At 45.7% G+C, this 27,355-nt stretch overlaps 1 protein-coding gene across 1 annotated transcript; it reads left to right on the top strand.

The window, feature by feature from the left end:
- The first annotated feature begins 20,546 nt into the window (after window positions 1-20,546).
- On the top strand, window positions 20,547-26,068 carry LOC125534518 (trimethyltridecatetraene synthase-like). Its single transcript, XM_048697722.1, has 2 exons — window positions 20,547-21,651; window positions 25,195-26,068. The coding sequence occupies exons 1-2, from the start codon at window positions 20,731-20,733 to the stop codon at window positions 25,828-25,830; spliced, it is 1,557 nt and encodes a 518-aa protein (XP_048553679.1). The 5' UTR covers window positions 20,547-20,730; the 3' UTR covers window positions 25,831-26,068.
- Window positions 26,069-27,355: the final 1,287 nt, after the last annotated feature.

Below are 27,355 nucleotides of genomic sequence, written 5' to 3'. Positions count from 1 at the left end.
GTCTTAAGTGATGTGCATTACCGAGAGGGCCCAGAGATACCTCTCCGACAATCGGAGTGACAAATCCTAGTCTCGAAATACGCCAACCCAACATGTTCCTTTGGAGACACCTGTAGAGCTCCTTTATAATCACCCAGTTACGTTGTGATGTTTGGTAGCACACAAAGTGTTCCTCTGGCAAACGGGAGTTGCATAATCTCATAGTCATAGGAACATGTATAAGTCATGAAGAAAGTAATAACAACATACTAAACGATCGGGTGCTAAGCTAATGGAATGGGTCATGTCAATTAGATCATTCAACTAATGATGTGATCCCGTTAATCAAATAACAACTCTTTGTCCATGGTTAGGAAACATAACCATCTTTGATTAACGAGCTAGTCAAGTAGAGGCATACTAGTGACACTCTGTTTGTCTATGTATTCACACATGTATTATGTTTCCGGTTAATACAATTCTAGCATGAATAATAAACTTTTATCATGATATAAGGAAATAAATAATAACTTTATTATTGCCTGTAGGGCATATTTCCTTAAGATATGAGTGAGAAACTCTCATCGTAGTCAACACCTTGAACTTGTCAAAAACCTTTTGCGACAATTCTAGCTTTGTAGATAGTAACACTACTATCAGCATCCGTCTTCCTCTTGAAGATCCATTTAATCTCAATGGCTCGCCGATCATTGGGCAAGTCAATCAAAGTCCATACTTTGTTCTCATACATGGATCTCATCTCAGATTTCATGGCCTCAAGCCATTGCGTGGAATCTGGGCTCATCATCGCTTCCTCATAGTTCGTAGGCTCATCATGGTCAAATAACATGACCTCCAGAACAGGATTACCGTACCACTTTGGTGCGGATCTCACTCTGTTTTACCTACGAGGTTCGGTAGTAACTTGATCTGAAGTTACATGATCATCATCATTAGCTTCCTCACTAATTGGTGTAGTAGTCACAGGAACAGATTTCTGTGATGATCTACTTTCCAATAAGGGAGCAGGTACAGTTACCTCATCAAGTTGTACTTTCCTCCCACTCACTTCTTTCGAGAGAAACTCCTTCTCTAGAAAGGATCCATTCTCAGCAATGAATATCTTGCCTTCGGATCTGTGATAGAAGGTGTACCCAACATTTTCTTTTGGGTATCCTATGAAGATGCACTTCTCCGATTTGGGTTTGAGCTTATCAGGTTGAAACTTTTTCACATAAGCATTGCAACCTCAAACTTTAATAAACGACAGCTTAGGTTTCTCGCCAAACCACAGTTCATACGGTGTCGTCTCAACGGATTTAGATGGTGCCCTATTTAACGTGAATGTAGCTGTCTCTAATGCATAACCCCAAAACGATAGTGGTAATCGGTAAGAGACATCATAGATCACACCATATCTAATAAAGCACGGTTACGATGTTCGGACACACCATTACACTATGGTGTTCCAGGTGGCGTGATTAGTGAAACTATTTCACATTGTTTTAACTTAAGGCCAAACTCGTAACTCAAATATTTGTCTCTGCGATCAGATCGTAGGAACTTTATTTTCTTGTCACGATGATTTTCCACTTCACTCTGAAGTTTTTGAACTTTTCCAATGTTTCAGACTTATGTTTCATCAAGTAGATATACTCATATCTGCTCAAATCATCTGTGAAGATCAGAAAATAATGACACCTACCGCGAGCCTCAATATTCATCGGACCACATACATCAGTATGTATGATTTCCAACAAATCTGTTGCTCGCTCCATTGTTCAGGAGAACGGATTCTTAGTCATCTTGCCGATGAGGCATGGTTCGAAAGCATCAACTGATTCATAATCAAGTGATTCCAAAAGCCCATCAGCATGGATTTTCTTCATGCGCTTTACACCAATATGACCTAAGCGGCAGTGCCACAAATAAGTTGCACTATCATTATTAACTTTGCATCTTTTGGCTTTAATATTATGAGAATGTGTATCACCACAACCGAGATCCAACAAACCATTTTCATTGGGTGTATGACCATAGAAGGTTTTATTCATGTAAACAGAACAACAATTTATTCTTTTACTTAAATGAATAACTGTATTGCAATAAACATGATCAAATCATATTCATGCTCAATGCAAACACCAAATAACACTTATTTACGTTCAACACTAATCCCGAAAGTATAGGGAGTGTGCGATGATGATCATATCAATCTTGGAACCACTTCCAACACACATCGTCACTTCACCCTTAACTAGTCTCTGTTCATTCTGCAACTCCCGTTTCGAGTTACTACTCTTAGCAACTGAACCAGTATCAAATACCGAGGGGTTGCTATAAACACTAGTAAAGTACACATCAATAACATGTATATCAAATATAGCATTGTTCACTTTGCCATCCTTCTTATCCGCCAAATACTTGGGGCAGTTCCGCTTCCAGTGACCAGTCCATTTGCAGTATAAGCACTTAGTCTCAGGCTTAGGTCCAGACTTAGGCTTCTTCACTTGAGCAGCAACTTGCTTGCCGTTCTTCTTGAAGTTCCCTTCCTTTCCCTTTCACTTTTCTTGAAACTAGTGGTCTTGTTAATCATCAACACTTGATGCTCTTTCTTGATTTCTACCTTCATCAATTTCATCATCATGAAAAGCTCAGGAATCATTTACGTCATCCCTTGCATACTATAGTTCATCACGAAGTTCTACTAACTTGGTGATGGTGACTAGAGAATTCTGTCAATCACTATTTTATCTGGAAGATTAACTCCCACTTGATTCAAGCGATTGTAGTACCCAGACAATCCAAGCACATGCTCACTGCTTGAGCTATTCTCCTCCATCTTTTAGCTATAGAACTTGTTGGAGACTTCATATCTCTCAACTCGGGTATTTGCTTGAAATATTAAATTCAACTCCTGGAACATCTCATATGGTCCATGACGTTCAAAACGTCTTGAAGTCCCGATTCTAAGCCGTTTAAGCATGGTGCACTAAACTATCAAGTAGTCATCATATTGAGCTAGCCAAACGTTCATAACGTCTGTATCTGCTCCTGCAACAGGTCTGTCACCTAGCGGTGCATCAAGGACATAATTCTTTTGTGCAGCAATGAGGATAATCCTCAGATCAAGGATCCAATCCGCATCATTGCTACTAACATTTTTCAACTTAGTTTTCTCTAGGAACATATGAAAATTAAACGGGGAGCAACATCGCGAGCTATTGATCTACAACATAGATATGCTAATACTACCAGGACTAAGTTCATGATAAATTTAAGTTCAATTAATCATATTACTTAAGAATCCCACTTAGATAGACATCCCTCTAATCCTCTAAGTGATCACGTGATCCAAATCAATTAAACCATAACCGATCATCACGTGAAATGGAGTAGCTTTCAATGGTGAACATCACTTATGTTGATCATATCTACTATATGATTCACGCTCGACCTTTCGGTCTCAGTGTTCCGTGGCCATATCTGCATATGCTAGGCTCGTCAAGTTTAACCTGAGTATTCTGCATGTGCAACTGTTTTGCACCCGTTGTATTTGATGGACGTAGAGCTTATCACACCCGATCATCACGTGGTGTCTGGGCACGACGAACTTTGGAACGGTGCATACTCAGCGAGAACACTTTTATCTTGAAAATTTAGTGAGAGATCATCTTATAATGCTACCGTCAATCAAAGCAAGATAAGATGTATAAAAGATAAACATCACATGCAATCAAAAAAATATGTGACATGATATGGCCATCATCATCTTGTGCCTTTGATCTCCATCTCCAAAGCTGTTGGAAATATGCCCTAGAGGCAATAATAAAAGCATTATTATTATATTTCCTTGTTCATGATAATTGTCTTTATTCATGCTATAATTGTGTTATCCGGAAATCGTAATACATGTGGGAATAATAGACACCAACATGTCCCTAGTAAGCCTCTAGTAGACTAGCTCGTTGATCAACAGATAGTCATGATTTCCTGACTATGGACATTGGATGTCATTGATAACGAGATCACATCATTAGGAGAATGATGTGATGGACAAGACCCAATCCTAAACATAGCATGAGATCGTATAGTTCGTTTGCTAGAGTTTTCCAATGTCAAGTATCTTTTCCTTAGACCATGAGATCGTGTAACTCCCGGATACCGTAGGAGTGCTTTGGGTATACCAAACGTCACAACGTAACTGGGTGACTATAAAGGTATACTACGGGTATCTCCGAAAGTGTCTGTTGGGTTGACATGGATCAAGACTGGGATTTGTCACTCCGTATGACGGAGAGGTATCACTAGGCCCACTCGGTAATGCATCATCATAATGAGCTCAAAGTGACCAAGTGTCTGGTCAAGGGATCATGCATTACGGTACGAGTAAAGTGACTTTCCGGTAACGAGATTGAATGAGGTATTGGGATACCGACGATCGAATCTCGGGCAAGTAACATATCGATTGACAAAGGGAATTGTATACGGGGTTGCCTGAATCCTCGACATCGTGGTTCATCCGATGAGATCATCGAGGAGCATGTGGGAGCCAACTTGGGTATCCAGATCCCGCTGTTGTTTATTGACCGGAGAGCGATCTCGGTCATGTCTACATGTCTCCCGAACCCGTAGGGTCTACACACTTAAGGTTCGGTGACGCTAGGGTTGTAGGGATATGTATATGCAGTAACCCGAATGTTGTATGGAGTCCCGGATGAGATCCCGGACGTCACGAGGAGTTCCGGAATGGTCCGGAGGTAAAGATTTATATATGGGAAGTCCTGTTTCGGCCATCGGGACAAGTTTCGGGGTCATCGGTATTGTACCGGGACCACCGGAAGGGTCCCGGGGGTCCACCGGGTGGGGCCACCTGTCCCGGGGGGCCACATGGGCTGTAGGGGGTGCGCCTTGGCCTACATGGGCCAAGGGCACCAGCCCCAAGAGGCCCATGCGCCTAGGTTTTCAAGGAGGAAGAGTCCTAGGAGGGGAAGGCACCCTCCTAGGTGCCTTGGGGAGGAAGGATTCCTCCCCCTTGGCCGCACCCCCCTAGGAGATTGGATCTCCTAGGGCCGGAGCCCCCCCTTGGCCCTCCTATATATAGTGGGGGAAGGAGGGCTCTTCATCCATGCCTTTGGTTGCCTCCTTCTCCCTCTCCAACACCTCCTCCTCCTCCATAGCGCTTGGCGAAGCCCTGCCGGAGTACTGCAGCTCCATCAACACCACGCCGTCGTGCTGCTGCTGGTGCCATCTCCCTCAACCTCTCCTCTCCCCTTGCTGGATCAAGAAGGAGGAGACGTGGCTGTTCCGTACGTGTGTTGAACGCGGAGGTGCCGTCCGTTCGGTGCTAGGATCTCCGGTGATTTGGATCACGTCGTGTACGACTACCTCATCCCCGTTCTTCGAACACTTCCGCTCGCGATCTACAAAGGTATGTAGATGCATCTAATCACTCATTGCTAGATGAACTTCTAGATGGATCTTGGTGAAACCGTAGGAAAATTTTTGTTTTCTGCTACGTTCCCCATCAGTGGCATCATGAGCTAGGTCTATGTGTAGTTCTTCTTGCGTGAGTAGAACACAATTTGTTGTGGGCGTAGATGTTGTCAACTTTCTTGCCGCTACTAGTCTTATCTTGCTTCAACGGTATTGTGGGATGAAGCGGCCCGGACCAACCTTACACGTACGCTTACGTGAGACCGGTTCCACCGACTAACATGCACTAGTTGCATAAGGTGGCTGGCGGGTGTCTGTCTCTCCTACTTTAGTTGGAGCGGATTCGATGAAAAGGGTCCTTATGAAGGGTAAATAGAAGTTGACAAATCACGTTGTGGCTTTCACGTAGGTAAGAAAACGTTCTTGCTAGAACCCTACTTCAGCCACGTAAAACATGAAACAACAATTAGAGGACGTCTAACTTGTTTTTGCAGCAAGTGCTTTGTGATATGATATGGCCAAAGTTGTGATGAATGATGAATGATCTATATGTGATGTATGAGATGTTCATGCTATTGTAATAGGAATCACAACTTGCATGTCGATGAGTATGACAACCGGCAGGAGCCATAGGAGTTGTCTTGATTTTTTGTATGACCTGCGTGTCATTGAGAAACGCCATGTAAATTACTTTACTTTATTGCTAAACGCGTTAGCCATAGTAGTAGAAGTAATAGTTGGCGAGCAACTTCATGGAGACACAATGATGGGGATCATGATGATGGAGATCATGGTGTCAAGCCGGTGACAAGATGATCATGGAGCCCCAAGATGGAGATCAAAGGAGCTATGTGATATTGGCCATATCATGTCACTATTATTATTTGATTGCATTTGATGTTTATCATGTTTTGTATCTTGTTTACTTAGAACGACGGTAGTAAATAAGATGATCCCTCATAATAATTTCAAGAAAGTGTTCCCCCTAACTGTGCACCGTTGCGACAGTTCGTTGTTTCAATGCACCACGTGATGATCGGGTGTTTGATTCAAAACGTTCACATACAACGGGTGTAAGACAGATTTACACATGCAAACACTTAGGTTGACTTGACGAGCCTAGCATGTGTATAGACATGGCCTCGGAACACAGAAGACCGAAAGGTCGAGCATGAGTCGTATAGAAGATACGATCAACATGAAGATGTTCACCGACGTTGACTAGTCCGTCTCACGTGATGATCGGACACGGCCTAGTTGACTCGGGTCATGTTATACTTAGATGACTAGAAGAGGGATGTCTATCTAAGTGGGAGTTCATTAAATAATTTGATTAGATGAACTTAATTATCATGAACTTAGTCTAAAATCTTTACAATATGTCTTGTAGATCAAATGGCCAACGTAGTCCTCAACTTCAACGTGTTCCTAGAGAAAACCAAGCTGAAAGACGATGGCAGCAACTATATGGACTGGGTCCGGAACCTGAGGATCATCCTCATAGCTGCCAAGAAAGATTATGTCCTACAAGCACCGCTGAGTGACGCACCTGTTCTCCCTGCAGAACAAGACGTTATGAACGCTTGGCAGGCATGTACCGATGACTACTCCCTCGTTCAGTGCGGCATGCTTTACAGCCTAGAGCCGGGGCTCCAAAAGCGTTTTGAGAGACATGGAGCATATGAGATGTTCGAAGAGCTGAAAATGGTTTTCCAAGCTCATGCCCGGGTCGAGAGATATGAAGTCTCCGACAAATTCTTCAGCTGTAAGATGGAGGAAAATAGTTCTGTCAGTGAGCACATACTCACTATGTCTGGGTTACATAACCGCTTGACTCAGCTGGGAGTTAATCTCCCGGATGATGCGGTCATTGAAAGAATCCTCCAGTCGCTTCCACCGAGCTACAAGAGCTTTGTGATGAACTTCAATATGCAGGGGATGGAAAAGACCATTCCTGAGGTATTTGCAATGGTGAAATCAGCAGAGGTAGAAGTCAAGAAGGAACATCAAGTGTTGATGGTCAATAAACCACTAAGTTCAAGAAGGGCAAGGGTAAAAAGAACTTCAAGAAGGACGGCAAGGGAGTTGCCGCTCCCGGCAAGCAAGCTGCCGGGAAGAAGCCAAAGAATGGACCCAAGCCCGAGACTGAGTGCTTTTATTGCAAGGGAAGTGGTCACTGGAAGCGGAACTGCCCCAAATACTTAGCGGACAAGAAGGCCGGCAAAACAAAAGGTATATATGATATACATGTAATTGATGTGTACCTTACTAGTACCCGTAGTAGCTCCTGGGTATTTGATACCGGTGCAGTTGCTCACATTTGTAACTCAAAGCAGGGGCTGCGGAATAAGCGGAGACTGGCAAAGGACGAGGTGACGATGCGCGTCGGGAATGGTTCCAAGGTCAATGTGATCACCGTCGGTACGCTACCTCTATATTTACCTTCGGGATTAGTTTTAAACCTTAATAATTGTTATTTAGTGCCAGCTTTGAGCATGAACATTGTATCGGGATCTCGTTTAATTCGAGATGGCTACTCATTTAAATCCGAGAATAATGGTTGTTCTATTTATATGAGAGATATGTTTTATGGTCATGCTCCTATGGTGAATGGTTTATTCTTAATGAATCTCGAGCGTAATGCTACACATATTCATAGTGTGAGTACCAAAAGATGTAAAGTTGATAATGATAGTCCCACATACTTGTGGCACTGCCGCCTTGGTCACATAGGTGTCAAACGCATGAAGAAGCTCCATGCAGATGGACTTTTAGAGTCTCTTGATTATGAATCATTTGACACGTGCGAACCATGCCTCATGGGTAAGATGACCAAGACTCCGTTCTCAGGAACAATGGAGCGAGCAACCAACTTATTGGAAATCATACATACTGATGTGTGCGGTCCAATGAGTGTTGAGGCTCGCGGTGGCTATCGTTATGTTCTCACCCTCACTGATGATTTGAGTAGATATGGGTATATCTACCTAATGAAACACAAGTCTGAAACCTTTGAAAAGTTCAAGGAATTTCAGAGTGAGGTTGAGAATCAACGTGACAGGAAAATCAAGTTTCTACGATCAGATCGTGGAGGAGAATACTTGAGTCACGAATTTGGCACACACTTAAGAAAATGTGGAATAGTTTCACAACTCACGCTGCCTGGAACACCTCAGCGTAATGGTGTGTCCGAACGTCGTAATCGCACTCTATTAGATATGGTGCGATCTATGATGTCTCTTACCGATTTACCGCTATCTTTTTGGGGCTATGCTTTAGAGACTGCCGCATTCACTTTAAATAGGGCTCCGTCGAAATCCGTTGAGACGACATCGTTTGAATTATGGTTTGGGAAGAAACCTAAGCTGTCGTTTCTAAAAGTTTGGGGATGCGATGCTTATGTCAAGAAACTTCAACCTGAAAAGCTCGAACCCAAGTCGGAAAAATGCGTCTTCATAGGATACCCTAAAGAAACTGTTGGGTATACCTTCTACCTCAGATCCGAAGGCAAGATCTTTGTTGCCAAGAATGGATTCTTTCTAGAGAAAGAGTTTCTCTCGAAAGAAGTAAGTGGGAGGAAAGTAGAACTTGATGAAGTGTTACCTCTTGAACCGTAAAATGGCACAACTCAAGAAAATGTTCCTGAGGTGCCTGCACCAACTAGAGAGGAAGTTATTGATGATGATCAAGATACTTCTGATCAAGCTCCTACTGAAATTCGAAGGTCCACAAGGACACGTTCCGCACCAGAGTGGTACGGCAACCCTGTCTTGGAAATCATGTTGTTAGACAACGGTGAACCTTCGAACTATGAAGAAGCGATGGCGGGCCCGGATTCCGACAAATGGCTAGAAGCCATGAAATCCGAGATAGGATCCATGTATGAAAACGAAGTATGGACTTTGACTGACTTGCCCGTTGAGCGGCGAGCCATAGAAAATAAATGGATCTTTAAGAGGAAGACAGACGCGGATGGTAATGTGACCATCTATAAAGCTCGGCTTGTCGCTAAGGGTTATCGACAAGTTCAAGGGGTTGACTACGATGAGACTTTCTCACCGGTAGCGAAGCTGAAGTCCGTACGAATCATGTTAGCAATTGCCGCATTCTATGATTATGAAATATGGCAAATGGACGTCAAAACGGCATTCCTTAATGGTTTCCTTAAGGAAGAATTGTATATGATGCAGCCGGAAGGTTTTGTCGATCCTAAGAATGCTGACAAGGTGTGCAAGCTCCAACGCTCGATTTATGGGCTGGTGCAAGCATCTCGGAGTTGGAACATTCGCTTTGATGAGATGATCAAAGCGTTTGGGTTTACACAGACTTATGGAGAAGCCTGCGTTTACAAGAAAGTGAGTGGGAGCTCTGTAGCATTTCTCATACTATATGTAGATGACATACTTTTGATGGGAAATGATATAGAACTCTTGGACAGCATCAAGGCCTATTTGAATAAGAGTTTTTCAATGAAGGACCTTGGAGAAGCTGCTTATATATTAGGCATCAAGATCTATAGAGATAGATCAAGACGCCTCATAGGTCTTTCAAAAAGCACATACCTTGATAAGATATTGAAGAAGTTCAATATGGATCAATCTAAGAAGGGGTTCTTGCCTGTGTTACAAGGTGTGAAATTGAGCTCAGCTCAATGTCCGACCACGGCAGAAGATATAGAAGAGATGAGTGTCATCCCCTATGCCTCAGCCATAGGTTCTATTATGTATGCCATGCTGTGTACCAGACCTGATGTAAACCTTGCCGTAAGTTTGGTAGGAAGGTACCAAAGTAATCCCGGCAAGGAACACTGGACAGCGGTCAAGAATATCCTGAAGTACATGAAAAGGACTAAGGAAATGTTTCTCGTTTATGGAGGTGACGAAGAGCTCGTCGTAAAGGGTTACGTCGACGCTAGCTTCGACACAGATCTGGATGACTCTAAGTCACAAACCGGATACGTGTATATTTTGAATGGTGGGGCAGTAAGCTGGTGCAGTTGCAAGCAGAGCGTCGTGGCGGGATCTACATGTGAAGCGGAGTACATGGCAGCCTCGGAGGCAGCACATGAAGCAATATGGGTGAAGGAGTTCATCACCGACCTAGGAGTCATACCCAATGCGTCGGGGCCAATCAAACTCTTCTGTGACAACACTGGAGCTATTGCACTTGCCAAGGAGCCCAGGTTTCACAAGAAGACAAGGCACATCAAGCGTCGCTTCAACTCCATTCGTGAAAATGTTCAAGATGGAGACATAGAGATTTGTAAAGTACATACGGACCTGAATGTAGCGGATCCGTTGACTAAACCTCTCCCTAGAGCAAAACATGATCAACACCAGAATTCCATGGGTGTTCGATTCATCACAATGTAACTAGATTATTGACTCTAGTGCAAGTGGGAGACTGTTGGAAATATGCCCTAGAGGCAATAATAAAAGCATTATTATTATATTTCCTTGTTCATGATAATTGTCTTTATTCATGCTATAATTGTGTTATCCGGAAATCGTAATACATGTGTGAATAATAGACACCAACATGTCCCTAGTAAGCCTCTAGTAGACTAGCTCGTTGATCAACAGATAGTCATGATTTCCTGACTATGGACATTGGATGTCATTGATAACGAGATCACATCATTAGGAGAATGATGTGATGGACAAGACCCAATCCTAAACATAGCACAAGATCGTATAGTCGTTTGCTAGAGTTTTCCAATGTCAAGTATCTTTTCCTTAGACCATGGAGATCGTGTAACTCCCGGATACGTAGAGTGCTTTGGGTATACCAAACGTCACAACGTAACTGGGTGACTATAAAGGTATACTACGGGTATCTCCGAAAGTGTCTGTTGGGTTGACACGGATCAAGACTGGGATTTGTCACACCGTATGACGGAGAGGTATCACTGGGCCCACTCGGTAATGCATCATCATAATGAGCTCAAAGTGACCAAGTGTCTGGTCACGGGATCATGCATTACGGTACGAGTAAAGTGACTTGCCGGTAACAAGATTGAACGAGGTATTGGGATACCGACGATCGAATCTCGGGCAAGTAACATATCGATTGACAAAGGGAATTGCATACGGGGTTGATTGAATCCTCGACATCGTGGTTCATCCGATGAGATCATCATGGAGCATGTGGGAACCAACATGGGTATCTAGATCCCGCTGTTGGTTATTGACCGGAGAGTCGTCTCGGTCATGTCTACATGACTCCCGAACCCGTAGGGTCTACACACTTAAGGTTCAGTGACGCTAGGGTTGTAGGGATATGTATATGCAGTAACCCGAATGTTGTTCGGAGTCCCGGATGAGATCCCGGACGTCACGAGGAGTTCCGGAATGGTCCGGAGGTAAAGATTTATATATGGGAAGTCCTGTTTCGGCCATCGGGACAAGTTTCGGGGTCATCGGTATTGTACCGGGACCACCGGAAGGGTCCCGGGGGTCCACCGGTGGGGCCACCTGCCCCGGGGGGCCACATGGGCTGTAGGGGGTGCGCCTTGGCCTACATGGGCCAAGGGCACCAGCCCCAAGAGGCCCATGCGCCTAGGGTTTCAAGGGAGGAAGAGTCCTAGGAGGGGAAGGCACCTCCTAGGTGCCTTGGGGAGGAGGGATTCCTCCCCCTTGGCCGCACTCCCCTAGGAGATTGGATCTCCTAGGGCTGGCGCCCCCCCCCTTGGCCCTCCTATATATAGTGGGGGAGGGAGGGCTTTTCATCCACGCCTTTCGTTGCCTCCTTCTCCCTCTCCAACACCTCCTCCTCCTCCATAGCGCTTGGCGAAGCCCTGCCGGAGTACTGCAGCTCCATCAACACCACGCCGTCGTGCTGCTGCTGGTGCCATCTCCCTCAACCTCTCCTCTCCCCTTGCTGGATCAAGAAGGAGGAGACGTGGCTGTTCCGTACGTGTGTTGAACGCGGAGGTGCCGTCCGTTCGGTGCTAGGATCTCCGGTGATTTGGATCACGTCGTGTACGACTACCTCATCCCCGTTCTTTGAACGCTTCCGCTCGCGATCTACAAAGGTATGTAGATGCATCTAATCACTCGTTGCTAGATGGAACTCATAGATGGATCTTGGTGAAACCGTAGGAAATTTTTTTGTTTTCTGCAACGTTCCCCAACAGGGCATCATGAGCTAGTCCCTTTGCAGTAGAAAGCACTTAGTCTCAGGCTTAGGTCCAGACTTAGGCTTCTTCACTTGAGCAGCAACTTGCTTGCCGTTCTTCTTGAAGTTCCCTTCCTTTCCCTTTCACTTTTCTTGAAACTAGTGGTCTTGTTAATCATCAACACTTGATGCTCTTTCTTGATTTCTACCTTCATCAATTTCATCATCATGAAAAGCTCAGGAATCATTTACGTCATCCCTTGCATACTATAGTTCATCACGAAGTTCTACTAACTTGGTGATGGTGACTAGAGAATTCTGTCAATCACTATTTTATCTGGAAGATTAACTCCCACTTGATTCAAGCGATTGTAGTACCCAGACAATCCAAGCACATGCTCACTGCTTGAGCTATTCTCCTCCATCTTTTAGCTATAGAACTTGTTGGAGACTTCATATCTCTCAACTCGGGTATTTGCTTGAAATATTAACTTCAACTCCTGGAACATCTCATATGGTCCATGACGTTCAAAACGTCTTGAAGTCCCGATTCTAAGCCGTTTAAGCATGGTGCACTAAACTATCAAGTAGTCATCATATTGAGCTAGCCAAACGTTCATAACGTCTGTATCTGCTCCTGCAACAGGTCTGTCACCTAGCGGTGCATCAAGGACATAATTCTTTTGTGCAGCAATGAGGATAATCCTCAGATCAAGGATCCAATCCGCATCATTGCTACTAACATTTTTCAACTTAGTTTTCTCTAGGAACATATGAAAATTAAACGGGGAGCAACATCGCGAGCTATTGATCTACAACATAGATATGCTAATACTACCAGGACTAAGTTCATGATAAATTTAAGTTCAATTAATCATATTACTTAAGAATCCCACTTAGATAGACATCCCTCTAATCCTCTAAGTGATCACGTGATCCAAATCAACTAAACCATAACCGATCATCACGTGAAATGGAGTAGCTTTCAATGGTGAACATCACTTATGTTGATCATATCTACTATATGATTCACGCTCGACCTTTCGGTCTCAGTGTTCCGTGGCCATATCTGCATATGCTAGGCTCGTCAAGTTTAACCTGAGTATTCTGCATGTGCAAAACTGGCTTGCACACGTTGTAGATGGACGTAGAGCTTATCACACCCGATCATCACGTGGTGTCTGGGCACGACGAACTTTGACAACGGTGCATACTCAGGGAGAACACTTTTATCTTGAAATTTAGTGAGAGATCATCTTATAATGCTACCGTCAATCAAAGCAAGATAAGATGCATAAAAGATAAACATCACATGCAATCAAAAAAAATATGTGACATGATATGGCCATCATCATCTTGTGCCTTTGATCTCCATCTCCAAAGCATCGTCATGATTTCCATCGTCACTGGCATGACACCATGATCTCCATCATCTTGATCTATATCAATGTGTCGTCACATGGTCGTCTCGCCAACTATTGCTCTTGCAACTATTGCTATCGCATAGCGATAAAGTAAAGCAATTATTTGGTGCTTGCATCTTATGCAATAAAGAGACAACCATAAGGCTTCTGCCAGTTGCCGATAACTTCAACAAAACATGATCATCTTATACAATAACTTATATCTCATCACGTCTTGACCATATCACATCACAACATGCCCTGCAAAAACAAGTTAGACGTCCTCTATCTTGTTGTTGCAAGTTTTACGTGGCTGCTACGGGCTTAGCAAGAACCGTTATTACCTGCGCATCAAAACCACAATGATAGTTTGTCAAGTTGGTGCTGTTTTAACCTTCTCAAGGACCGGGCGTAGCCACACTCGGTTCAACTAAAGTTGGAGAAACTGACACCCGCTAGTCACCTGTGTGCATAGCACGGCGTTAAAACCAGTCTCGCGTAAGCGTATGCGTAATGTCGGTCCGGGCTGCTTCATCCAACAATACCGCCGAACCAAAGTGTGACATGCTGGTAAGCAGTATGACTTATATCGCCCACAACTCACTTGTGTTCTACTCGTGCATATTACATCAACGCATAAAACCTGGCTCGGATGCCACTGTTGGGGAACGTAGTAATTTCAAAAAATTTCCTACGCACACGCAAGATCATGGTGATGCATAGCAACGAGAGGGGAGAGTGTTGTCCACGTACCCTCGTAGACCGAAAGCGGAAGCATTAGCACAACGCGGTTGATGTAGTCGTACGTCTTCACGATCTGACCAATCCAAGTACCGAACGCATGGCACCTCCGAGTTCAGCACACGTTCAGCTCGATGACGTCCCGCGAACTCCCATCCAGCAGAGCTTCACGGGAGAGTTCCGTCAGCACGACGGTGTGGTGACGGTGATGATGTTGCTACCGACGCAGGGCTTCGCCTAAGCACCGCTACGATATGACCGAGGTGGAATATGGTGGAGGGGGGCACGGCACACGGCTGTGAGGGATCAACTGATCAACTTGTGTGTCTAGAGGTGCCCCCTGCCCCTGTATATAAAGGAGCAAGGGGGAGGCCGGCCGGCCCTCTATGGGCGCGCCAGGAGGAGTCCTCCTCCTAGTAGGAGTAGGACTCCCCTTTCCTACTCCTACTAGGAGGAGGAAAGGAAGGAGGAGAAGGAGAAGGAAGGAGAGGGAGGAAAAGGAGGAAAGGGGGGCCGGCCCCCTAGTCCATAGAGGGGCTGGTGGGGCGACTCAGGCGGTGGGAGAAGGCAGCGGCGCGATGGGGAAGGCGACCATCATTGCTGTTGTGAAGGTGGGGCGGCAGCGCGCTGTGGGAAGGCACGCCATCGCGGTGGCCGGATCCGGGGACGGCGGTGGATGGATCCCAGGGCAGGGTGCGCACGACGGACGGATTCGTGGTTGAAGCAGGGGAGGGGCCCCACAGCGGCGCGGGAGGTGGCCGGGGACCGGCGGCGGCGCGGGATCCTGGTTAACGGCGGCGCGCGTCACCTGGCCCGGTGCCGGCGGGGGTGGGGTTGGTGGCCTGGGGCGCCTCCATGCTGGGAAGTTGCGCGAGGGCGGCGAGTGGGTGGAGGTGGGAGGTGGGGGTGCCGGCAGCGGGGTGGTTGGTGGCCAAGGGCCCGGCGACGGCGGGGCGGTTGGCCGGGGCTAGCCGGCGGCGCGAGCCAGGGTGGGAGGCGGCCCTGGCGGTGTGATGCAGTTTGGGGATCGAGGGAGGTGCGATGAGGGGATCGTGGGAGGGGTGGATGGGCTTTTTTTTGTACTGGTCAGGGTGGGTTGCTAGCGATCTCAGGAGGATCCCCTCGGCCCCTATATAGGCGCTCTGTGATCCAAATAACTATTCTAATCTCGGGATTAGAATAGTGCCACTATATATATATATATATATATATATATATATATATGTAAAAATATGTCTACCATAGCTTGTCACAGAACTAGTTAAGAGTCGCTAAAGTTTTAACGGTTTAAAAGTTATCAAAAATTATGAAAAAAATATGAGAGTATCTCTCTAATGTAATAATATAATTCAACGAAGGGATTGTTAAAATATGCATCTATGTGTCTCGGTAAAAATAATAAGCATTTCAGCTCACTGCGACATAAATATATACTCCCACATAGTAACAATCCGTCTTGATTGCTGCACCAATGAATCCTTGACCATTAGATCTCCTTCAATGGGGTATGATGAATGAGCATGCGTGGCCAGCTCCTCCACTTTAAAATATGCGCAAAAAACCCTGAACCATGTTCTTAATTGAGCGTGAGCCCTTCTTCTACTACTGGTTAATCACCCTCACTTTCGTTGACGGTAGGAAAAAAACAAGTCTCTGTTTCAATGTCCAAACACGCATTCAAGCCTGGAAGTTCAATAAAATATACTACAACTCGGCATTCCACACGCTAACTGCCGGCCGGTTTGCATGCGTGCCAAAGCCCTCCTATAAATTACTCTCTCCGTTCCTAAATACTCTTACATATTTTTTAGAGATTCTAATATGAAAAACATTTTCAGCCGGAGCGCCGGCTGAAATGTTTCGTCGGACGCACGCGAGTCGTGGATCTAGACTGAAACCGCGTGCCCATCTGCTGCCACGCACCCCCCCCCCCCCGCCCCCCCACCGCTCTATCCAATCCCACCTATTTTCTTTTGGTTCCCATGCATCCCCGAAGCTCGTGGACCACTCACGACTTATCTTCTTCGCCATAACGTTTTCTTTCTCCCATTGCCTGACTGCTCTGTTCCATGGCGCTGCCAGAGCGCCATGGATTTTTTTTCCAGGTCGTTCTTCTCTCCTCTCCTTTTCTCCCCCCCCCTATTTGTTGCATGCTGAGAACATAGCCACCCACTACTGTGAGTGGTGGCCGGAGCTGAGCGAGCTCCAATCAAGACGGTGCTGCAGCCAGAGCTCGTCGCCATGGCCACCCGCAGCTGGTTGCACTACTCTCCATGGCCGCTGCAGCAGGATTTTGCTACAACCATGCCTTGATTTTGCTGGAACCAGCCCATGTGTTTGCTACCACCCACCCATCCAAAATCTGCTATCACAGTGATTTTTGCTGGAACCAGCGAACTATTTTGTTACAACTATTTTTTTATTTTTGTTACTATTGGTGTTTTGTAGATTTTGCTACATCCATCTGCATGACATAGCCTGCTTTTCCAGTCTGTTTTTGCTACAACCATGCTTTGATTTTGTTGAAACCAAAGACAAATTTCGCTACATCCACTCACATCGGTGTTTGTCCACGGCAGTGATGGCTTTTTTCTTCGTTGCGATCGACATGCAATTTTAGATACAACCGCGAAATAATTTGTTTCAACCAGCATCTAGATGCTGGAACCAGCAATTCCAAAACTGCGACAACCGAAGTTTTTTTAGAGTCGTGATGGGGTCACCATTGTGAACTGTGCCGACCACTGCGGCGAGACGCGCTACAAAGTCGCCGAGGCTGCTGGAACGGCAGTCGGGAGGGGGGGGGGGGGGGGTTTGACGCAACATGGTAGCGAGGGCGGCAAGCCGGCGAGCGGTGGCGATCCGATGAGCAGCGGTTGAATCGACTAGTGACGGTGACCCTTCGAGCGTGGTGGTTCGGCCAGCGACAGTGATCCAGCAAGCGACGATGGTCCGGCGAGCTTCGGAGGTCGGTTGTCTCGTTCTCGTCCCGCACTGCACTCGCGTGATTTGGGGGCAAAAGCCAAAGAAGAGCACGCTTGAGGACCAAGCACACCATGATCTGACGGCTAGAACGCAGCGCATCGGGCTAGCATGGAACGTCCGGCCTAAATTTGGGCCGGCGCGTCGTACTTGCCTTATGATATGGACTATATACAAAATAAATGAATCTACACTTTAAAATACATTTATATTCATCCGTGTGTAGTCCATATTCAAATCTCTAAAAAGACTTAAATTTAAAAACAGAAGAAGCAGGGAGAATATACACGTCAGGGTTACCTTTGACGTCTCAACTATCTAAAAAACTATCTGAAAGCTAGCTAATGATCAGACGTGACAAATGACTTGGTCAAAGAGACGACACAATTGAAGTGTATGCCGTTTCCTGGAGTGTATGTATGTCGGCCTTTTTTTCTGCATTTTTCTGTCCTAATTATTGCACATATAAGCGAATCAATCAAATTAAGAAAAAACAAAAAAAATATTTGCACGAATCTTAGCATAAAATCAATGACATAGAATTTAGATGTATAGTACTTAGAGCACATCTAAATGTACTTTAGCAAAACTGTTTCTTTTTCATGCTACCAAGTTCGACGCCGCGTGCCCTAATAGAAAGTGGAAATTTGTAGCGCTGGAAGTATACTTATTCATTTCTAGCTAGAAAACCCTAACGGAGTTGAAGAAGACGAAGCACAAACGAGACATTCTTCGTCAGCGTGACCTCTCAATGACCGGAAAAACAGGCGTCCCCATCTACTACTGGTACGGTGGATCATACCGTATGCTCATATATCACTACAAAACAGGAAAGAAGGAAACACGGAGCTGGCTACATCAATCAGCTGCTCTCTAGGACTCTTGGTAGTATTTACCATCCGTCTCATAATATAAGAACGTTTTTCAAGCTATAGCTTGAAAAATGTTCTTATGTTATGTTAATTTGAAAAACGTTCTTATATTATGAAACAGAGGAGTACAAAATAGCTAGCTCCAGCTTATGTATATGGCCGCTGCCAAGTCAACCGCATGTAACCATCAGGGTTAGTGAACAACTAGCTGTTTGTTACTATTTGTGTATCATATCATTACGGACTGAAGCCGCCCTTTGGTTAATTTTCAGTGCCACTGGGTGGGAGGAGTACAGCGAGCAAATTCAATGACCGTATCTTCAAAATCTCACACACGTTGGCCAGAAGTGTTCCTCTAACCGCTGTCCATTACAGGAACATGACCGTATCATCAAAGCATCAACCACAAGATCATACGCTCAAGCTTGTAAGCACAACATGCCGGTGAAAAAAGTGAATATAGTCAATGCACTCAAACACAGTTATAGAACTATCAGATATAAGATGTCCTGGAATAAAAGCATTTTGGTTTTCCAAAATAAGATATGACAATATAGGGCGAAGACGGTTAACCAAGCACTTTAACACAAATATGTAAATCACGTTGCACGAACTAATCGGCCGAAAATCCTTCACTTCTTTCGGGTGTTTGAACTTTTAGGATTAGAACAATAGCCGTGTCATTAATCCTATCTAGCATAATTCCCATATTAAAATAATTCAACACCACTTCTGCCGGACGCTTAAGAGCAACTCTAGCAGACCCCGCAAAAATACGACCCGTAAAACGTGTTTGCGGATTCACGAAAATCGTTTTTGCAGGTCAAAAACATACGCGCCCCAGCAGAATCCGTATCTAAACCTGCATAATTTGAAAAAATTGTTTCGCGGGAGAAATTGCACGAACAGAGTTCATCACATACTACATTGTTCATGGCATACTACATAGTTCATCACAAACTACAAGCCTAGTTATACTACATACTACATGAAACTAGTACTAGGGGGTCGGATCTGACAGCGGCAAGGTCGCGACAACTGGACGACGCTGGAGAGAAGCCGGACGCTCAATCCTCTTCGCCGGAGCTGCAGAGATCGACGTACTTCTCCGACTGCTCCTTGTGGATGCGGCGCCGCTCGTCCGCCTTCTCGGTGGCGGCGACGTTGTCGGCTACCGCCTGCCGCCACTCGAGGGCTTCGAGCTCCTCGGCGTGGTGCCGGCGCTCCTCCTCCTCGCGCACGCTCCGCTCGGCGATGGCAGCGGCGACGGCGTCGAACTCCGCGACGTAGTCCTCTGGCCCGATGACTCCGCGGTGGCCGAGCAGAGCGGGCTCCTCCTTCATGGGACGAACGCGAACGGTGCCGGCGGCTCCGGTTCCTCCTCCTCGTCCGACCACTCCCTCTTCATGGGGAGGAAGCCCGCGGCGGCGGAGGAGGAGGATCCGGCGTACGAAGAACGCGCGGAGGAGAACGACGCGCGCCGGTGGTCGTACTCCACCGTCTCGCGGCGGTCGAAGCTCGCCGGCGGCGAAAGCCCGCGGTTGGTCCACTTCCGCGCGCCGTCGGACCGGACGCGCCGCTCGCGCTCCGGGTCCCTCCCCCGGCCGGATTTGCTGTCGGAGCCGCGTCCGGAGCTCCACATTCGCCCCCACATGGCGGCTGGAGGCGGGGCGAAGGGTCGCCGGCGGCGAGAAATTGGGAGAGGAGAAAGGGGAATCAGGTGGCTCGCGGCGGCGGGGGGATAGGGTTTGGACCCGCAAAAGGGTCGCGGAACCGCACTTATAGCGCTAGGGGGGGGGGGTGGGTTTGCGGGCTGCGGCAAAAGTTTTTGCGGGTCGGGCGAGTATGCGGGGTCTGTTCTGGCCGCAAAATTGACCCGAGCCCGCATACTCGCTGGAATTTTTACGGGCCGAGCGTTTTGCGGGGTTTGCTAGAGTTGCTTTTAAGTGGCCTAATTTGAAACCTTCTTTGCAACGCACGGAAAATTAGCCAGTGATGCATAGTATTGCAGCTCATACGGGCTCTCTTGTTTGTTTATTTATTATTTGGCGGGTAGCATCTTTGCCCACAATTAATCTCAACGCGCGTGTTGGTGTTGTTGCAGTGCTTCCTGGCCGCACTCGCTTTGCCTTAAGGATCTTCCAAGTTGCCACGTTCGATCGTCTTCATCAGTTCTTGCACAACCACCTGCAGAGGCTTCGATGGAGGTACCATGGGCGCCCTCCCTCGCGGTCCTGCTGGCCACCGCCCTCTTCCTCGTGGCCGTTCTCCTTCGCCACCGGCAGCAAGCGCGCAAGTACAACATCCCGCCTGGTCCTCGGCCATGGCCGGTGATCGGCAATCTTAACCTCATAGGCCCCCTGCCACACCGCTCCATCCATGCGCTCTCGGCGCGGTATGGCCCGCTCATGTCCCTCCGGTTTGGTTCCTTCCCCATCGTCGTCGGCTCCTCCCTTGAGGCGGCCGAGTTCATCCTGAGGACGCACGACCTAGCGTTCCTCGACCGGCCCCGGATGGCCTGCGGCAAGTACACCGTGTACAACTTCTCCGGCATGCTCTGGTCACACTATGGTCCATACTGGCGCCAGCTACGCAAGCTATGGCTGACGGAGCTTCTTAGTGCGAGGCAGCTCAGGCTGACAGAGCACATCCGTGGCGAGGAGGTGCGCGCCATGCTGCGCGACCTGCATCCGAGCACCTCCACCGGGCGCACGGTGGTGCTCAAGGACCGCCTTCTCATGGTGACCCTCAACGTCATCTCGCGCATGGTGCTTGGCAAGAGGTACGTCGGTGAAGGGGCTAGCTCGGCCTCGGCGGCGAAGCCGGAGGAGTTCAGGTGGATGATCGAGGAGATCTTCTTCCTCAACGGCGCGCCTCACATCGGGGACATGATCCCGTGGCTTAGCTGGCTAGACCCGCAAGGGTACGTCAGCAGGATGAAGAGGCTGAGCAAGATGTTCGACCGATTCATCGAGCACGTGCTGCGCGAGCACAACGAGCGGCGGCTGCAAGAGGGCAAGGCGTTCGTCCCCATGGACATGGTCGACCTGCTGCTACAGCTCGCCGATGACCCCACCCTTGAGGTCCCCATTACTGGCGACGGTGTCAAGGCATCCGTTCTGGTATGTTATTTGATAATCGTTTTCCATTCCTATATTTGTGACTTTGTGTGGACGTTAAGTTAACGGAAAGACACATCTAAACGGTCCGATACCTACCGGCAACTAGCTAGCCTGTGAAGTATGATTGCATTATCAATTCCAAAGTATGAGATAGCTAACTGGGCTTGCCGCCCAGTGGCAACTAGCTAAGACATGACACCACGGTCAAGCATCCATAATTTCATATTCCACTCCTTTCTCCAGATTTACATGTCGTGTACTAATCCTTCAAAAAACAAATATATGTCGTGTACTAAGACTCACTATGTGTCACATAAAGGACACATGCATGACCATTTTTTTGTACACACAAGTACGAATAAGGCACACATGCATTTTGTTTTCTCTTGGACAATTTCGATTATGCATACTATCTTATAAACTTTAATTTCATATTTGATTTCTTTTATAGTTGAATGCCTGGGGCCAAGACCTTTACAATAAGATCAAGCTTAGATATATTTCAAACATGTATAAATTTTGACATTTCAATTCAATTAGCCCACTTAATCTATTTCAGTGTCGGGAACTGCTTAGAACAAGACCAATGCGCGAAATGTGTTTTTCGTTTTTAGTACAATTATTATTTTGAAACGAGCTAAACCTGTGTTTGAAAAGGAGTGAAAGTTTATTTTAATGAAATTAGTTTTTACAGAAGAGTGAATTTTTTTAATGAGTGAAATCTGCTATCTAAAATGAGAGTGGGAAAAAAAAAATCTTGTTAGATGACTGAAATCGGCGTTTTGAAATGAGAAAATCATTTAAAAATGAGTGAATTGAAACCCTTTCTTGAATCGTGCGAAATTAGTGAAATCGCATCTTTGAAATAAGTGAAATTCTTTTTTGAGTTGAGTGGAATCAGTGTTTTGAATTAAGTGAAATCAGTGATTTAGAAATTATTGAAATCCGTTGTTTGTAATGCGTTAAATTGTTCTTTTTGAAAACAATAGAAATTTATTTTAATTGAGTGCAATCATTGTTTTGAAATTAGTGAAATCAGTGTTTTGAATATATTCCACATTCTCGTTTTTTAAGAAATGAGTGGAATTTGTTTCTTTTAGAAATGAGTTAAATATGTTTCATGATTTTTAAACTCGTTTAAAATATATCAAAGATTGGTCTTGTTTTAATGATTTTGTCGACTTCAATTAAAATATGTACAAAACAAATATCAAAAACAGCAATTCTGTTGAAAAGTTATGAGCAATTCAAATGTCACCGTGACAATAAATGGCAAAATTTTAGTAGGTTGGAGAGAGAGAGAGAGAGAGAGAGAGAGAGAGAGCCATATTGGCATGCAATCACCCACCCATCTCTCCAGTCTCGTACTGTCCGTGCGTTGACATCCAAACCGTACACTGCATCCGTTTGTGGACTGGAGATCAGTTCGCAGATACTGATGTGAGAGTTGGTCATGCGAAGGTAGCCGTATACATCTGCCCGCAATTTTTTTCCAGTCCGCACGCTCAAAGTAGCCGCATATCTAGTTTCAGTTTAGCTAAAAATTGTTAATATGTTCAAATGCAGCAGTAGTTCTAATTTAAATATTACAATCCGACAAAGTATTCAAATTATAATAGTTCAAACATGAATTTAACTAGCACATATGTACTAGTTGTCCCCTTTAACCGTCCCAGATACTCAATCAAATATTCCTTCGGATGGTCATGAATTGCTCGATGTCAAATTTGTTGATGCATTTTAACAAACTCATCAAATGTGACCGGATTATGCTCTAGTAGTTCAATAGTCTCACTCATGTTCTCAAATCCAAACCCGCGGCAACATCTTCACCCTCATCCTCTATGATCATGTTGTGTATGTTCACACAACATGTCATCACCTCCCACAAGGTCTCCGTATCTCATTGTGTAGCAGGCCCACGAACAACTGCAAAACAAACCTGCAGAACTCCAAATGCCTTCTCAACATTCTTTCTAGCCACTTCTTATTTTTGGGCAAAGTGAGACATTTTTGAACCAACTGGCTAGAGATGGTTTTGCCAAAGATAACCCATGGAGAATAGATGCTGTTGACCAGATAGTAGCACATGTTGTATTCATACCCATTGACAGTATAATGGCAATGAGGAGTTTCCCATTATTCAGTTAGCCTAGCAAACAATGGTGATCACTGCAGTACATTGATGTCATTGTGAGACCCGGGCATGCCAAAGAAAACGTGTCAAATCCAAAGATCTTGTGATGCAACTGCTTCAAGAATGATGACGAGTTTCTTAACATGATCATGATATTGTCCTTGTAGAAATTTTGGGCAATTCTTCCATCTTCAATGCATGCAATCAAGAGATCTGAGTAAACCTGGCCACATTCTTGCTTCTAACATTTCCAAGACCATTTTGGTGTCTGTGACAGTTGGTTCCCTCAGGTACTGAGGTCCAAACACCGACACCATGATAGCAACAAATCTTAACATGGCATCTCCGCATGTGCTCTCAAACATCCATAGGTATTCATCCCATGAGTCAGCGGCCATGCCATATGCAAGCATCCATACCGTCGTGCACTTTTGGTAAGCAGTCCTTCATACATCATCCTTCTTCAAGATGAAGTAGTCTTCAAAGGAGGCGACGCCATGGTATAGATGATCGAAGACATTTTTCCGCATCCGAAAGCACCGGCAAAAAATGTCAGCAAATAAGACATCAGGGGCAAAGTAGTCGCCCTTCAGTGTCAAATGGTCGCACGCCCTGTTGTTGTTGAGCACTCGATAACTCTTGATTGATCCGTTGAAATTGAGAACATTCTCTGCCACTAGTTTCATGTCTGCGAGGACTGCCTGCATCATTGTCGTCTCGTTCGTGTAGTCCTCCTCGTCAGATAAGTCATCAGACGACTCGCCATAGTGCTTGTCTATGTACTCCATATACGAGTCCATTGCTTCAATAAAGAAGGGAGAAAAAAAATTAGCACGGACATTTCACCGAACACTTGCCGGACATGGTGACTACCGCGGGGGCATATGATACTTGTGCGGCGGACGAAGAAGAGGTGTGGACGAGCAGCGGAGGGAAATTGGAGTCACGCCCGGGTATTGCTGTGGAGGTCACAGAGTTGTGGAGTTCTGGGAAGGATGGGACGGGGCTGCTAGGATGGTGGAGTGGCGACGACAAGAGTAAAATTAGATGTAAAGAAAGATGGAATGATGGAGGCACGGGATCTGGGAGGGGTTATGGGTGGGTTGGGCGTGTCAAAGCACTATGTAGCTGTTGTCCAGACTTCTAGGTCCGTGTTGGATGACAAAATAGTTTTGAATTATACAATCTGAATGGTTACATGTGGTTTGAGGGTCTGCTTTAAAAATGTCCTTATGCCTTAAATCAATGCATGGATCTTGATGCCGAGACAAATCTCGGTGCCAGATCTACCAGTAGGTATCGGCACCACTTGATTTTCCACTTTGGTTAGTTGAAGTCGCATATACTATAATTATCTAAACTTACTTTTGGTCCTCCTATATCAAATACAACTTGCATCCATGCAGGAGCTCATCGCCGGCGCCACGGACACCTCGGCCGTGACTGTGGAGTGGGCCATGTCTGAGCTCTTGAGGAAGCCCCATGTCCTCGCCAAGGTCACTGAGGAGTTGGACCGTGTGGTCGGCCGCGACCGCCTAGTCGCTGAGGGTGACATCTCCAGCCTCCCGTACCTGGAAGCCGTCGTGAAGGAGACCATGCGGCTCCACCCTGTGGTACCCCTTCTGATACCGCGGGTGTCTCGTGAGCACACGTCCGTAGCAGGCTATGAAATCCCGGTGGGCACACGCGTGCTCGTCAACGTCTGGGCTATCAGCCGGGACCCGACTGTGTGGGGGGAGACGGCCGCGGAATTTCAGCCGGAGCGGTTCCTTGGGAGCAAGGTGGATGTCAAGGGCCACGACCTGGAACTGCTACCTTTTGGTGCTGGGCGCAGGATGTGCCCAGCCCACGGCCTTGGGCTCAAGATGGTTCAGCTGGTGCTGGCAAACTTACTGCACGACTATGCGTGGAGGCTCCCCGACGGCGTGGCGGCTGAGGCGCTGAGCATGGAGGAGAAGTTTGGCATATCTGTGTCTCGCATGCACCACCTCCACGCTTTCCCTGAGCCCAATCTTTTGGATCACCTCTATTTCGGGCCATGAAACGTTACTACTAGCTTTAGTTTGATGTGTGCTCGAGTGTATGTACACGTACTGGTTTACTTTCACCTCGGATGTTTATGGGTTGTATGCATTATGGTATGCAGAGGCCGGAACTGATCTCAGCATGATTGTATCGTCTTGATGTAATGATCAGAGTTTAGTAAAAGCTTCCTTATCTAAAACTTGCGGATGTTTCTATGTATGGATTGCTCATGTGTGCATAAAAAATTTCTATGACTCTTATGCTATCCGCGCATATAGTACTAATAAATATGATTTGTGACAGATGGTAAACTAGCCACAGTGTTCTTCCACATAGATATTTGCCTCCTCGATTTTAGACTTTAACGCTCGTGACTTTTAAAAATATAGCACATGTGGCACATGTCTCGGTCAGGTACGTTCATGATAACTCTGGAATTCCGGCTTGGTCAAGTAGTAGGAGCATACGTGCATCTTGCCGCACCGTTTTTCGTTGGTTGTCAAAAACGTTCTTATATCACTAGTGTAAAAAAAATACTCTTATATTATGAAACGGAGAAAGTATTAATTAAATTAGCTGCCAATCCACTTTTTAATTTATTATTCTTGTTGTTAACTCGTTAATAGAGGGCATGTTTGGTAGCCTAAGATTGCCACCCCTAAGCTTAGTCATGCCACAACAATTTAGTCATGTGTTTGGTTCATTGCAACATTTGTTGCTTGCCATAGTTTTTTAGCTATATGGTCCACATGTCATAATTACATTCTTTTGCCAAATTAGGCCACATTTGTGGTGGTTATTTTGTTCACCACTTTTTGGGGCGGACAAAATTTGCATAAGATTAGTTGTGGCAAAGTTAGCCGTGTACCAACATGCCGAGAGCCTCTGCTTCTCTGTTCGTGGGCTGAGCGCTATTGTTCATTTTTTCGTGGGCTTTTTTTTGTGGGCTGAGTACTATTGTTCAGTTTTCCGTGGGCCAGTTGTGATTTGGCATCCAGTATGTGGGCGCGAGCAAACCGAAGTATAATGATGTCTAGAAGAAAAACATGTGGTCACAAAATTTAATAGGACATTAGTTAGTATTTTCACAACACTTGTTCTTGAAAAATATTAAATTTAAGCAACACTACCGAAGTAATAAAATTCTACTTTTTGTGGGGACAAAATAATAAAAATTACATGTAGTGGTTTGTGTCACGTGTTTAGTAGAGCCTTAGAGCATCTCTAACTGATCCCTTATAAGTTAGCATATCAAACGCTCCCTTATCCTTTAACTCATTATATTTAGTCTGCTAAACAAAAGCGGTACCTAGTCGATCCCCTAAACTTAACTCCCTAATTCTTTTCCACAAAATTTCCTAGTTTTAGTTTACATACTACATTTCAACTACATATTTACACACATATTAAATCCAAGGGTAAATTGGATAAATGCCACTCGAATTCTGGCAATTCCGAGAAACGCTACTGCAATTTCCAAACTTTGGAGAATGCCATTTCCAGTGGCATTTTTCAAAGTCAGCAGTGGCGTTTTTCAAAGTT

The sequence above is a fragment of the Triticum urartu genome, chromosome 2 (assembly GCF_003073215.2).
Source record: "Triticum urartu cultivar G1812 chromosome 2, Tu2.1, whole genome shotgun sequence".
NCBI classification, from domain to species: Eukaryota; Viridiplantae; Streptophyta; class Magnoliopsida; order Poales; family Poaceae; genus Triticum; species Triticum urartu.
This window is presented reverse-complemented; position numbering and strand designations above follow the sequence as displayed.

Excerpts from the sequence above, each read along its gene's own strand:
- LOC125534518 (XM_048697722.1), top strand. The coding sequence starts at position 20,731 with ATGGAGGTACCATGGGCGCCCTCCCTCGCGGTCCTGCTGGCCACCGCC. Across the intron at positions 21,652-25,194 it reads GTGTCAAGGCATCCGTTCTG|GAGCTCATCGCCGGCGCCAC; the intron begins GTATGTTATTTG and ends GCATCCATGCAG.